Source organism: Ovis canadensis, chromosome 7, assembly GCF_042477335.2.
Source record: "Ovis canadensis isolate MfBH-ARS-UI-01 breed Bighorn chromosome 7, ARS-UI_OviCan_v2, whole genome shotgun sequence".
NCBI lineage: Eukaryota > Metazoa > Chordata > Mammalia > Artiodactyla > Bovidae > Ovis > Ovis canadensis.
The window spans coordinates 40819223-40834517 of NC_091251.1; the positions used below are offsets into that span (position 1 = coordinate 40819223).

The following is a 15295-nucleotide window of genomic DNA, read 5'->3' on the forward strand; positions in this document are numbered from 1 at the left end:
TACTGAGTTCTAAGACGTCTGGATACTAATCCATTATCAGATATGAATTTAGCCAGTATTTTCTCCCAGTATGGGGCTTCTCTTCTCATCCTCTTAACAATGTCTTTCAAATGGAAGTTTGAAATTTTGACCAAGTCCGATTATCAATCTTTTTCCTTTATGGACTGTGCTTTGGTATCTATGGAAAACTTTGTACAAAGCACAATGACAAAGATTTTCTCCTATACTTCTTGTTAAGTTTTAGTTGTGATATTTAAGTCTATGATTTATTTTGAGTTAATCTGTGTATACGATATGAGGAATTGGTCAAGTTTCATAGTTTGCAAATGGATGTCCAATTGTTCTAGCACCACTGTTGAAATTAGCCTTTTCCCATTGAGTTGACTTGTCACCTGAGTCAAAAACCAACTAATCATATATGTGTGGCCTATTTCACTCGACTCTTTCTCAGTAATCTATGTCTACCCTGTTTTCAATAGCAGAATGTCTTGATTACTGTGAATTTACCTTAAGTTCTGAAGTTAGATAGTAGAAATCCTTTGTTTTTTTCAAAAATGGTTTTGACTATCTTAGTTCCTTTGCCTTTCCATATTAGTTTTAGAGAAAGCTCAGCAATTTCTATAAAATTTCCTGCTGAGATTTTGACTGGAACACACTTATATCTATAGAACAATTTGGGTAAAATTCATATTTTAACTGAGTCCTCATTACAAGACCAAAAAAGTTCTACATGCATGAAGATGAATGCTATCTACACTTGCAGTGATTAATTTCACAATAAATATAAATATTAAATCATTACATTGTACATATGAAACTAATATAATGTTTTATGTCAATTACTCCTCAAAGAAAAAAAAATTAGGGCTCAGAAATCAGACAACCAACTACTTAGGTTCAAACCCGATGACCTAGGAAAACTGTATAAGTTATAAAAAATATAAAAAAGAAAGATATGACAAAGAAAAAAAATTTTTTAAGATAAAAATATAAATTTTATAAAAAAGAGAGATGTATAATTATATTTAAGTGACCCAAAGATAAGAAAAGCTAGAGAGAAGCTAGTTTTAACTGTCAATAAATAGTAGTGCAACAAATAATATCACCTAAAGCAGTGCAAAAATAACTAAAAGAAAATAAAGAAAATTAAAATACAGTCGTCCTTTCATACTGCCTTACCTAAGAGGTCCAAAAAACTTGACCAAGGATTCCCGAGTATCTACTTCTGCCACATTTGAGAGAGCAAAATCATAGAGTTCAGGGAAATGTGCAAAAGCAGCTCTCTAGAAAAGAACAGGAAAAAAAATTAATGCCTACATATAACAACTTACTGCACAACAGAAAAAATATTTTAAAAAAATATTAATGCACTTCTCTTTCTTATACGCTTCTCAAATGTGACCTCTGCCTTGTTCAAAAGCACTAAATACAATGGGAAAAGAAAACAGAATTGTTCTAGCAAGAGTGTAAAACCAGAGTCAATGTTCAGTTTTTGATTTCTAAAGTCACATTTTGAATATACATTATAAGACCCAGGAAGCCCAGCTTCACTGACAGGAAAAGACAAAAAACAGAACACTTTACTATTAAGAACTGGCTTAAAAAATAAATAAATAAATAAATAAATAAAATAAAGAACTGACTTAACAAAACTAAAAGAAAGTCTCAAGGGCCACTCCCACTGAAGAGGTATCTGAGGGAGGGGCCTACAGCTTACTGTGCATGCTTGACTTTGAGACTCAGGAAAGAGAGGCTAACACTTCCAATCAATACGGGGTAAGCTGCAAGAAAACAGGGCAGCATTATGCTGATTTGATTAAGTGCGTGAGAGGTCACATCTCCAGTCCTCCTTAATGCCAGGGTAAAAGATCCACAAATTTTTAGTCCCCTATAGAGGACTGCACAGAAGGTTGCCAAGGTTATGGATAAGGCCTGCCATGAGATTACCACAGACAGTGGCAAAATGACCCTGCACCAAGCCTGCAAGTGAGTTCCCCAAGCTAAAAGATGAAGGAGTCAGCTCCCAGGAGGACTCCGGCACCATCAAGATCAAGCACTGGGACCTTGTCAGTGGGTTGACAACCAGCCTCCAAGAGACCAACTGTTGAGCCTTGCCGGTGCCAAGAGAACAGCTCAGACCACACCAGCCATGGTCACTTCAAGGGCAGAGGCAGAGGAACAAACACTAACTCTCTGAGAAGAGCAGGAGAAGATATCTGAGGTGGGACTGCGTGCAGGAAGAGCAATGACCTTGAGAGATAGGGGACGTGACGGTGAAAGATAATCTGAACTTTAGTTTGGCTGCGTCTTTACACGTTCCCTGCCCTCCTCCCTGCAAGACTCTTCAAAAGGTTAGGACCTTAATTACTTTAAATTGAGAAATAAAAGTCTCTTTCCGCCACCACAGGAAATGGAGTTCAAGAGCAAAATGAGCTCAGTAATAAAAACAAAGGTACTCTGAGGGCATATCTGAGCTGCATTGGTAAATTTCAGTACCATTACATGTCTTTATCTTTATCTTTAAAATGTATGAAGTATGCACATATACTTTGTCAAGTAGAAATACTCTTTCATAAAATAAAGTTGATATTTAAATGCACCAAATTTGCCCAATAACTAATATTTTTTGACTGTCAAATATCAATATACTGATTCTCAAGACTGAGGACTAGAACAGAAACCTTTCTTTTTCATAAAGCCATCAGAATTAGCAATATTTTAAAAATTCAAGATGAGCATACTATTAAAAAAGTACCTTTCCTATTTGTACTATATAAAACCTAAATTATTTATGACACAACTTCATGGAACAGATGCAAAGGCTATAATGCATTTCACTTACCTGGAGAGAAGTAATTCTATCATAGTGAATAGTTGTCATCTCATTCTCTGTCAGAGCGTTTCCAGTCTGGTCATTAATCTCAAAACCAGTATAGAACTTAAGCATGTCCAAAAGCTGAAAGGATACATTTAAATTAACAAACTGCAAACATGAGAGCAAGAAGGCAAAAAAAGACACTATTAAAAATAATAAATAAGTCCACATACCTTCTTAGAGGTACCAAAAAGCTTTGGAATATAAACACTACAACAAACATTTCAGAACATGTACAAATGTTTTATTTAGGTGAGAATAAAGTATACACTGTGAATAACTGTTAAGTTTATCTCATATACTTGGTCTACTTCTACAGGGGAGAACTTAAAACTGCAACCCCAATACTAAAGAAACATTAAGGAACTAATCAAAAGAGGTCAATCATTTTAATAGGAAAAAAAAAAATCTCTCTACATCACTGTAAATATATAGACCCATACAATTAGAGGAAACTCCTGAGGGTTTATGCCACTCAGAATTTTCTGATGAGAATTTTGCAATTCTCAATTAGCGATACTCTTCTCTATATTGAGAAAAAAACAGCAAGGTAGGAGGAAAGGCTAAGTTATCCGTTCCTCTCCTCAGTTTCCAGGGCCATCAAGCCCTTTCTCTGGCTTAGTTCCTGCGACTGCTGAAGGCCTCCTTTCCCCCTGTGATGGCAGCATCAACAGAACTGGGGGCTGCATCTGCCCCCCATTTTTATTATTCTTAATTCTAACCTATAGCAGATCAGATATTAGGATTTTTTTAAATTAAGTTTTATCGGAGTACGGTTGATTTACAATGTTGTGTTAGTTTTGGCTATACAGAAAAGTAGATCAGTTATACATATACCTACATTCACTCTTTTTTAGATTCTTTTTCCAAATAGGTCATAACAGAGTACTAAGTAGAGTTTTCTGTGCTATTTAGTAAGCTTTTATTAGTTATACACAGTAGTGTGTATATGTCAATCCCAATCTCCCAATTTATTCCCCCTCCCCGATATTAGGATTATCTAATGTATCTACATGCAACCAGTCACTGGGTAAAATTTAGTATGAGAATAGGAGAAAAGGAATGCTCACAGACACCAGATAAGAGTTTCTAGGAGAGAATGTAAATATATACGAAAATTTTATCTCCAGCTGTGACCACACCAAAGGCAAGAGTCAGAAGTTTGTTAGAAGACTTTTCTTCTGGATGACATTATCGGAAATGGGAAACCCTACTACTCTGTCTTCCTGCACAAAGCAGTAAACAAAGTGCGCCTGCCTGTCAACTCAAGGCAGCGCATACACACGCATCCACTTTACCAGCCGCCCCGTCACTATCATCTCATGGAAAAAGAGCCATGATAGTAGGCTCTTTGCTAATATTGAATGACGTTAAATCATTTCGCTTGAAATTAATGCTTATCATCTATTTATAGTCCACAGAATCAAAATATATGAGCACGTGCAACTATATCATGCATAATTTAGCCCAATGATAACATCACATAGTAACAAGTTTTATGTGAATTAACCATCCCCCTCAAATTTAATAATGTTTGTTTTACTGCTTAATTAATAAAATGAGTATTTGGAAGAGAAAAAAAGATGATGATGTAACATTAATAGAGGTCATCTACATGAGAAGGTATCCACTTTGTATATGAAGACTTGGTTTCACTTTAAAATGACTAATTTGGAATTTACATCATTCAGCTAAATATTTAGCAAAAGTTTACTTTGTGCCATGCCCTGGTACTCCCAGTGGCATGGCGAAGGAAGAAAAAAATCAACTTAGAAATGAAAACAGTAAGTGTATTCAGATACACCAATGCTTACCTGGGAAAAAAGATGGCCATCCTCTTCTCTACGAACAAGATTGGAAAGGTAACAGTGAACCAAAACGTGGGAGTCATCCAGGATGGTATTAAACCAGCGTCTTGTGGGGAGTAGGGCCTAGAGAAAATAATCACCGCAGCAATAAGTCTGCATGCTCTCCCAGCAGGCGGCGAGAACTCCAATGATACTCAGTGCAGGAGTGTTAATCACATACAGAGTACCCTCAGCCCCTCAAAAGACACTGCACAAAGCAAAGGGTCTAGGCCATGCTGCAGATACACTCAGTGGTAATGTTTCTAAACAAAGTACAGCACTGGGAAAAAATCTCAGATTCTATCCTGGCCAGTAGTTTTCAAACAAAATCCTACTAAATAAGGTTTTTAATACAAACACAGCCCTTTGACAGTCATCTGAAACTTCAAGAGTCAATCACTTTTGACTTTCTTCTCTCTAAGACACTTGAAATAGGTACAAACAAACTAAGGCCAGTTTGAGGTGATAAAAGAAATATTTCATATATAGTCATGGGTTTAATTTTACATATATAATCATCAGCTTCCTTAATGATTATGTAACAGAAAAATCACTGCACACTTCTTACCTCTAGATCAATCATAAGTTCAATAAATCTTTCACAGTAATGAACTTTGTCCATAGTGACAGGATCTAAACATAAGAGAGAAAACATGTTAAAACTTTCTTACTTAGGTCATTCTATGGTACTATATCTTAAAACTGGCAGTTATTTAGTTATTTAAACAAGGTTATTTATCTCATTCATCAGAATTGGACTATGATTCAGAGTATAGACCTCACATATTTTCAAAAAGGGCAGGCCTTACACTTACATTAAGCTTTATAAGTAGGAGAAAATGAAAAATGTAGCTTGCATCAGAAATACATTTTAAAAATCAGACCTGCAAACATATTTTTAAAGTGTTTATTTTTAAGAACATTTTCATTTTTAAAATAAGTACAACTTTGTGACATGATATACTTTCAGAGTACAAATTTCTTTTTTTTCTAATGTCAGAAAATGTTCTGCTATTTTACCAGCTGCAACCATCCTGCCAAGATTGTTTCAAATGAAAAGGAGAAAAATTTAGAGTCCCTAGTCTAAGGACTCCCAGCAGTGAATAACCCAGTGCTAGACCTATAGAAGGTGTCCTACAAATGCTTTATTTGAATTTATTTAAATCTACTTATTTATTTGTTGTAGACAGGCAAATAGAAGGCTTTATGTGAAGGAAGAATATGAATATTTTTGTATTCTTCATCTTATAGGTGAGAAACTGAGGACCAGAGGAAAATGACTTGATTTTGGGCTGGTTAGAACTGGAATCCAGTTTTCTGAGACACAGCCTAGGTCATACAGTTCCCAAAACTAAAGAATTTAAATGAGTGACTTTTAAATTAAATCCGTTCAAACTGGTCCTCGGTTGTATTTTCTGTTCTTATTACTGGCAAAGGAAAATAATTTTGTCCAAAATTTAAAAATGAGCAAAATCCGTATTTCATATTTTTATTTATAGCTTGAGAAAATTACTGGAAATGGCCTATTTAAAATTAGAACATGATGCCTGGCACTCAATTTCTGAGTTCTGGTGGATAAAGCGGCATATTTTTACACTAATTGGCCCTACGAGGCATGCTGTTCAGAGCTGAAGCCCTGTTATTCCAATTTTGGACACCAATAAATTCTTATCACTTGCTTTGGATGTGTACTGTGTTTTTTCCTTCTTTTGATAGTAGCCCTGACATTTCAAATCATCCTACACAGATTTCCTTTATAACAACTGATGTGGACAGTTGCTTGCGATAACCTTGCAAAACAGAACTACACACAATCTTTTAAAAATTAGTTTTCTGTTTTCTAACTATATAATCCACCTGGTTTTATGCCCTTTGTAAACTGGCACACTATTTTCATCTCTGTTGTTTCCTTTGCCAGCAAGTTAATAAATTCTGATTAAAGCTCAAGATCAATCTAAGAAATTTTGTTTTCTGACAATATATTATGACAATGGCAACATTTAGTGCTTTGTTAGTCATTAACATTTCTGCAGGCCCTATACTGTTATATTTTCTTGACTTTCAAACCTTTCTAGATGCCATCAACTTTCTGAGGGTGCGAGGTGCTGGGGCGCTGCCACACTGCATGGCTTGCAGGATCTTAGTTCCCTGACCAGAGACTGGACCTCGGCCCACGGTAGTGGAAGTGCCAAGACCTACACTGTAGGCCAGGGGATTCCCTACCTGACACTAATTATTATACATTACTGGTTTTCATTATTATTATTTGTGTCAAGGAAACCAAATCTAAGTCCTCTTTCCAGGTTCATGGTGCTTACCTGAAAGATTTAAATATATAATAATTAGGTGACAGATTATAAGCATATGACAATTTTTTCTTTATACTAATACTGGTAGTAATATTATACCCCAAATCTGGCACCATAAATTGGCACCTGTAGCATTATTATCTATTCCTCACTGAATTACAGGTGTGACTTCCAGTTGTAAACTATTACTTGGGGAAAGTCAACATTTATAAGTACACATTGTTGTATTTTAGTTTAAACAAAGCTACGCTCTCTGATCCATATGTATGGTATAATCTCTGGTGCATATAAATATGGTACACGTATTCAACTGTTCTTAGATTATATTTCAGTTAGAAAATAAAATATTTTCTAATACCAATGTACCAATGAGATATCATACATAGCATACACATATTTTTATTAAGTAAACAATACCCTATTTGCACTCACTAGATGCTTATGTCAGTCTTGCCAACCCAGCAAAATGCAGTTAGATCTTCTTGGTACATCGAGCTCATACTCATATACACACACATATATGTATCTATATACAGTGGATAATTGTGATATATTTTGAAGTTTATACTCCATACAGCATATACTTCTATTTGTTTCATAATAAATGGGGACCACGACAGAGGAAAATACTTCCCATTTCATCTTGTAGCTCATATCTCAAAATAATTCTCCTCTTCCCCTCTTAAACAGTATTTGATATGGCTTGAAAACATTATTCAGTACCAAATTATAAATGCCACGTGGACAGGGTCTGTGACTATCTTGTTCAACATGTCCCGAAACCTTGTTCAAAACCTGTGTGTTATAAGGAAGCTCCAAAAAGAGTTGCTAAATAAATTAACATTTCAATAACCATGCTGGTGCCCTTAAATGATATGAATTTCTAAGGCAGTCACAATACTCAGACTGGTAGCATACTTGAAAAGGGAAGGACATAACCCCTTGTCAATATAATTTAAAATCATTTGGAGAGCAGTTTTTAGACTGAATATAAATAACAGATGGGCATCTGAATAGTAACTTCACAAATGAGCTGAGAAAAGGAAGATAGTTACCAGAAAGTGGGACTGATTTCAGCACAGAGATAAACTTCTGGATAAGTTGTGAAAGAAATCTTCTTTCTTGATAGGCTCTAAAAACAGAGAGATAACAAACAGGGAGCAAATTATTTTTGAGCAATAATTATTTCAAAAGTAAATCTTAAATGCTGAACAGCCTTTCTTACACTGCTCAAATTGTTTCATTTCTCTCTGAAATCAGGACCATAATTTAAACAGCTTCTTCCTTGAGAGAAATACAGCATTATATGAAGAAAACATGAGCCTCATTACTGGCCTAATAACCAGCCCAGAAAGCATCTCTGTCTTATTATAAAAGTTTTCACTTGTGATTTAAAGGTCAGGACTAGAAAGGAGTTTTCAAATTTTCATTTATAGTCTGCCTTCAACATTAAAAATCTAATACTTAAGTATGTAGTTGAAATGAGCAATTTCATACTTTAATATGCTTAAATTATTAAATAGAGTATTATAATGTATAAGAATTAAATGTTAGTTTAAAAAACAACTTATTACTCATTACTAATTTAAGACGCCTCATGTACCAACTATTCAAAAACCAATCATCACATATTGGACAGCTACAAATGATTATACCAGCCCTGCTGGAAATAACAAGGAGGGAAATGACTAAAATATACTTAAAATGATGACAAGTCATAAACTATAATCAGTAACACAAGCCAACATTGATTAGTAAAACTGCCTGACATGAGCTGAGCACCTGCTGTGCTAGGATCTGAGCTGTGTAAGGACATCACACAGGGTAATCTAATGCCGACAGCAGTCCTACGAAACAGGCTCTGTGCTGTCCGGACTGCACACTGAGGCTCAGAGAGGCGCAGTGACTTGCCCAAACTTACACGGCAGGTGGGTGTGAGACCTAGGGAAGTCTGATCATAGAACTTACACTCTAAACAACTATGCACAGTCTAACCACTCCAAAACGAGCTGATGTTTCAATGAAAAACACTGTGTTTCAGTTCAGAAGAAAGCACTGCAGGCTTAGTACTTGGTCTGGAAGACTGCTTAAAAAGGTTAGCCTCAATTAAGTGAAGTAGAGGGGCAAAGGTGGTTAGGAAAGGAATGTTTATGAAACGGTGAACAGTCTATTGATTTGGAATTAAATCATACTGAGGTAATGGGAAGAGAGGATTTAAATTTTTAAAAAGCAGTCAAATAATGCAAAGATATCATGTAAGTAGCCCAATTAAGAGGTTATTGATTAGAAAGGTATCATGAAGAGATGAGACTGGAGCCTGAAGTTAAAGAAAGGATATTCCTATTCTGACCCTATTCTCTTGTCCTTATACCTCTCATTTCCTTACTCTCAAACTCATTTCTCTGACATCCAGCTTTTTTCAGTTTCTCTTATTTTCAGTGATCACCAGCACAATTCCAAGCTTCACTTTTGTCCTCAACCCTCTTTTCACAGTTTATATAACTCATTAGATAACCTTACTCATACCTATGACTTCAACTGCTATCTATGGGTGAACAGAGTATTATCCTAAGTGGACGAAAAAATGTGAGTCAGAAGAAGTTATCGTAGGCTCAAGAAGTGAGTCCTAAGCATATATACATAAGCAGAGGGAGAAAAAAACATGAGTGGAAAGAACACTTGGAGATGAAGAAAGAAAAAAGGATCACACTCACTGCTAGAAGAGTCACGGAATAAATGAAGCAAGAACACAGGTAGACCAGTTAGCTTCAAAGACAGAGAGAGGAACAAACCTCTTGGAGCAGGGGCCCCCAACCCTGTGACCCCTGGGTCCCCTCCTGCTGTGCAGGAGGAAAGCAAGTGAAGCCTTACCTGTATTTACAGCCACTCCCATCACTTGCCTGAGCTGTCTCCTGTCGGAGCAGCAGCAGCATTAGATTCCCATGGAAGCACAGACCTTGTGATCTAGGTTGTACATTCCTTATGGGAATCATCCCTGAAACCATTCCCACTCCCTGCCCTGGTCTGTGGAAAAACGTCTTCCATGAACTGGTTCCTGGTGCCAAAAAGGTTGAGGACTGCTATCTTAAGAGTATACAGATTCTTTTCTTCCTTCCTACTAACAGAACTTTGTTTGATGACATAAATGCTTGCTACCAGACTTTACCCAATTGATAATAATTACTATTAAAATAACCTGCAACCCTCATCTGCTTCCTTACTCGTTATATATGTCATATTTTTCTCCTTAGCATGAACCACTAGATAATATACCATAAGATCCATCTGTTCTTAGCTGCTTTCCCCAACGAGAATGTAAACTCCACAAGAGTAGGAATTACCTTCTATTTTGTTCTATGCCATTTCGCCTACACCTATAATAGTACCCAATAAAATAATAAACACTTAGATTTATTGAATGAATGAAGCATATAAAGTGTAGTGTGTAAGTCATTGTTAAGAGTGAGGGAATGGGAAAAAGTTGGACTGACAGCCTGAAGACTGTGGAGAAAATTGAGACCCATCCATGATGAACAAACTCGGATGGACAACAGGCAAAGGGAAGACCACTGATAACGCTTGTCACTGGGGCAGAGACAGGGAAAGGAGAAATGACGTGCAGCTTCTCCACTGGACCTTTGTGAAAAAGATTTCTATGATGGTCTAAGTAAAAGCACTTCTTAATCGCTTATTTGGTTCAGCAACTACGTAAAGGGAAAAACAAAACAAGTCAGCAACATCTAAGACTCACAACTCAGTATAACAAACCAACATGGAACAAAGCTTTGGCAACATACTGTTCTCTTGCTTCTGGATCCATCTTTTCATCATTCTTTTTAATCAAGTTCCAGAATTTTCTTAGCTTAGGTGTCTTTTTTAATTCTAATTCCAATCGTGCCTGAAAGAATGATGTGGCATTAAATCAGCCATAACCCCAATGTAAGGATATAATATAGAGCAATGGGATAAAACCAGATAGGAACATGACAAAAGCTGGAACCTAAGAAACTAACACCTACACTTTAAAAAACTACTTCAATTCCAATACTTGTCAATAGAAAAAATATAAGACAAAAGAAATTTCTCGTTGAGATTTTAAGCTCAGCAATAAATTTTCTTTCTTATTTCTAAAATTCAGGACTTCAATTTGAAAAATATGAGCATTAACATTTAAAGTCCAAAAAGTCAGTCTGAAACAGAGCATATAAAACAGCTATCATAATAAGGAAATGTCCATACCACCACTCTTTCTCATGGTACTTATCCGTTTTTAACTTGGTAATAATTATTTATAGGGGCCTGTTTTAACCTTCATCAACTGGTGCCTATGAATGAGCTTGTGTATCTGAATGTCTGCAAAACCACCCACATGCAGGAAATGAAATTCTGAATACAGTATTATATAGAAATCTGATAGTTTTAACTCTACTCCCTAAAATCTGTTAATTTGGCTTCAATACTCGCCCATATTATCCAGTAAGACTTTGACGGAAAAAATGAAGTTGTTAGTATTAAATATAATTCAGATTATCTCCTATAGCTGTATGTACATTACATTCAAGGAAAATTAAAAATTCAAGTCTGTATTTAGTCTTATCCAGAGACATATATATGAGTAATATTTTACTAAATTAACTCCCTTTATGAGCTCAATAGATATTACCTATTTCACCTTAAAATAATGACGTCAGGAGAAACATTTATTGGCTTATACACAAGCTTTAAAACTGAAAAAAACTACACCTATGATTAGTTAATGCATAGTAAATTAGATAAATTTGGTGGGGGATTTTTAACTGTCATTTTATATCGATAACAAAGCTACACCATCTAAAACCACATGTTCCACTTACAAATACATGTGAGTTTCTGAACTGAGATACTTACAGGCTGTAAGCCCATCCACATCGGGAGAGAGATAAGCTGCTGTACTTGACTCCGTATCAAGTCTACTTCCTGTTTAAAACAGTCATGAGGGGAAAATATGCCATCAATTCTTTCAAATCAATGATTTTTTATTACTAAGAAGTTCAATCCATTTTTTAAAAAGATACAGCTAAGCCTCATGATTTCCAAATTCCATGTCTGTGATGTCATCAGCTTGCAGATGTATTTGTAGCCCTCAATTCAATACTCCCAATGCTTTCACTGTCATTCAGTGACAGCACAGAGCAGAGCCAAGTGTGAACTGCCCAACACACATTTTGAGCTGAGGTTAGACAAGGTGGGCTCTGCCTTCTTGCGTCAGCTCTCTTACACTAGCATCTCTTTTTGGTCTATTTAGTGCTACTTTCTCATAATATTGTGATTTTTGTTGGTGATTTTGATATGTAAAATGGCCCTAAGCACAGGGCTTCAGTGCCGTTCAGTGCTCCCAGGTGAAAGAATGCTGTGATGTGCCTTAAAGAGAAAATACTGTGTGTTAGGTAAGTTTGTTCAGACTTAAGTTGGTCACAAGTTCAACGTTAACAAATCAACAATATATATAAAGTGACTTTAAATAGAAACACATAAAACAAGGCTATACATTGATCACCTGATGAAAATGTGACCAGAGGCTTGCATGAAACTATCTCTGTATTTTCCCTAAGAGCAGTGGTTCAGTTTTAGCTAATTCTGTGTTCACAGCTATTTTTTAGAGCATAACTACCTCAAATAATGAATATTGGTGGTAAGCTGAAAAAAGTACCAATAATAAGATAGCTTTTAAGTTAATTAAACTAGCACCAAACTACCAATACTAATTAAATCTTGGTTTTGTTCCATTTCTGACAAGGAATCACATCTATTTATATTTGCTTTGTTTAATTTAATAAATGTTAAAGAGGTAATACTGAATATAAATCTTTTTCTGGTCTTTGAAGACCCATGTGAGGTACTACATGGAAACAGATAATAACCATCCGTCTATCAACGTTATTTTCAGGGTAAGAAAGAACCACATGCATTCTCCTGCATGGGTCTAAATGCACTATCAATTCAGAAGCACCTATATATATATATATATACAGGTATATACCTATTTATTTAAAGATAAATACCTTCAGATAACCCCAGGAGAGAAGTACAAATGAAATATTAATTACTATAAATGTTTATTTTTTAGAACATAATCTTACGAAGAATGAAAAATGTATTATGCGCAACCTAAGAGATTTTGAAAGATCATCCATAATCACCCCTAAACAGTCAACTCAAAACGTAACTCTCCTGCTGACCTGCCGGGTTATGTATGAGGTATGACTGAGAAGTAATGAAGCTATGTCCCTGTGTACAGTTTATGACACTGATCTCATTACTTAATGTTTATGTTATCAGACTCTTTGCTGCTCTATATTTGGAGAATTTCAATTCTTATCATTTTACTTAGACGCTACATAGAAAGAAGAAGGGATCAAGTCCAAATCTATTAAAAAGCAAACAGACCCTACAAGATGATTTTCCCAAGAAGGGGCTGAAATGTTAGCATTGTCCTCATTCTCTACTACTATGAGGAGATGGCTCTAGAGCTAATCTCATTTACAGTCAACTTAAAAGAATAAGAAAATTTGAACATTCTCCCCAAAGATAAAGTAAAATTACCAAACTATTGAAGCAGTGGTCAAGAAAAAGCAGTAAGACTGTCTGTTCGTGGAGTGAAAATTCACCATCAGTTTCAGCTAACGCTGCTTTCAAGATGCACTTGAAAAAGAATGGGAAGTGATCTGGCTTCTTCTTAAAAGTCTGAAAAGAGAAAAAATAAAAATTCATTTTGAAATGGCTTGCTCACCTCTTTTTCTCCTGTAAGCAAACACTGGCAGACTTCTTAGGAGTCTATTAACCAAACCAATCTTTTGTAATTACAAAAAGATTACCTGCTTACTTAAAATTCACTGTAGCAAGTCAAATATAGATTTCTGGCAGGAAATGTGAGAGTTGCAGAAATTTTCAGCTAATAAAATAATGGCTTTGATTCTTTTATTTTTTCTTCAAGTATTAGGCTGGTAATTAGCTTAGGATTTGTTTTTTTTAATTAAAGATCTAAAGTGTTTTAATTATTTTAATTTAAACAAAGAAACATCTTAAACAAAAACTGAAGTCTTCCTATTCTATTTAATCTCAAAGACACCCTTTCCTTTATATTATTTCTTTACTCTTAATATACAAATAATGTTTTAAAAAGAAAAGGTAAATAATGTAAACATATTCAAGCTTCTCTGTGATCTACCTCCCCACCTTTCTGTTGGCTCTCTTTTCTTTCATGGGCAAGTGCTCCAAACGTATGACCTATACTAGCTGTTTCCACTTACTTCTCTGAAACAAAGTTTCCATGTACAGCACTCCCCTGAAGCTGTTATAGCTGTCAAATCCTAAGGACGCTTACCAACGCTCAACTCCTTTTTGATGCGGTTTCTCTTCTTTGTCACTTTACAAGGCAGTGTCCCTGGGGATCTGGCCTCATTCTTCTTCTCCCTCTCCCATTACTTCAACTACCATATGCTAATGATTCTAAAGACACATCTTCAGTCCAGACTTCTCCAGTCCTTAGACTGCTTTGTCTGCTCCAATCTCATCTAGATATTCCAAAAGCAACTTAGACTCAGAAAGTCCAAACTCAGTTCAACAGTTTTGTACCTGCCAAAGCATTCCTCAATCCTCTTCTACCTATCTTGGTAAGAGGCACCTCTCATCTTTTACATTCAGTTGCCCAAACCTGGAAGGTTACTGAAAATAATACCCCGTCCCTCAAGCTACTTCAATTATCAAATCCAATCAATTTTACTTTCCAAATCTGTGTGTAACCTCTTCTCTTTATCTGTATCAACTCAAATCACCAAAGTGGTCTTTACAACATGAAAACTGATGAAGTCATTCTCTGGTGTCCCTCCCCCTTCCTCTGGTGGTTCAAGGCAACTTTAAGAAACCTCTAAGATTTCTCAATAAGACACAAGGCCCTTATATGATGGTACTAATGAATATTTGAGGGTCCATGGTTTTAGCTTAAAGAATGTTAACACCTTTTCAATTTGGATACCATCCCCTCAAAAGAGATGGCAAGCATACATGGCTTTCCTTCATTTAAAGAAGTATGATTGAGGGGAAGGAACTCTTTTGATGAGCTGACCATTTCATAATGGCCAAAGAAAACCTAGATTTTGGACCTCTGTTAGCTGATCAAGGCTCTGTTATAGTAGCCAAAGAGAAAATGTCAATTATAAATTTCAAAAGAGAAAACAGATCCAAAATCAGACAAAGAGAAGACTGAAATTACAATATAAGCACCT

At 35.7% G+C, this 15295-nt stretch overlaps 1 protein-coding gene across 1 annotated transcript in view; it reads right to left on the reverse strand.

The window, feature by feature from the left end:
* The window catches only part of AQR (aquarius intron-binding spliceosomal factor), a 98983-nt gene that overhangs the window by 50418 nt on the left and 33270 nt on the right, over positions 1 to 15295 (reverse strand). The window contains exons 7-14 of the mRNA XM_069595983.1: positions 13614 to 13754; positions 11919 to 11987; positions 10829 to 10929; positions 8087 to 8163; positions 5291 to 5355; positions 4690 to 4806; positions 2843 to 2956; positions 1180 to 1283 (exon numbers count right to left, since the gene is read on the reverse strand). Coding sequence (XP_069452084.1) covers positions 1180 to 1283; positions 2843 to 2956; positions 4690 to 4806; positions 5291 to 5355; positions 8087 to 8163; positions 10829 to 10929; positions 11919 to 11987; positions 13614 to 13754 — 788 coding nt within the window. The remainder of the gene's footprint in view (positions 1 to 1179; positions 1284 to 2842; positions 2957 to 4689; positions 4807 to 5290; positions 5356 to 8086; positions 8164 to 10828; positions 10930 to 11918; positions 11988 to 13613; positions 13755 to 15295) is intronic.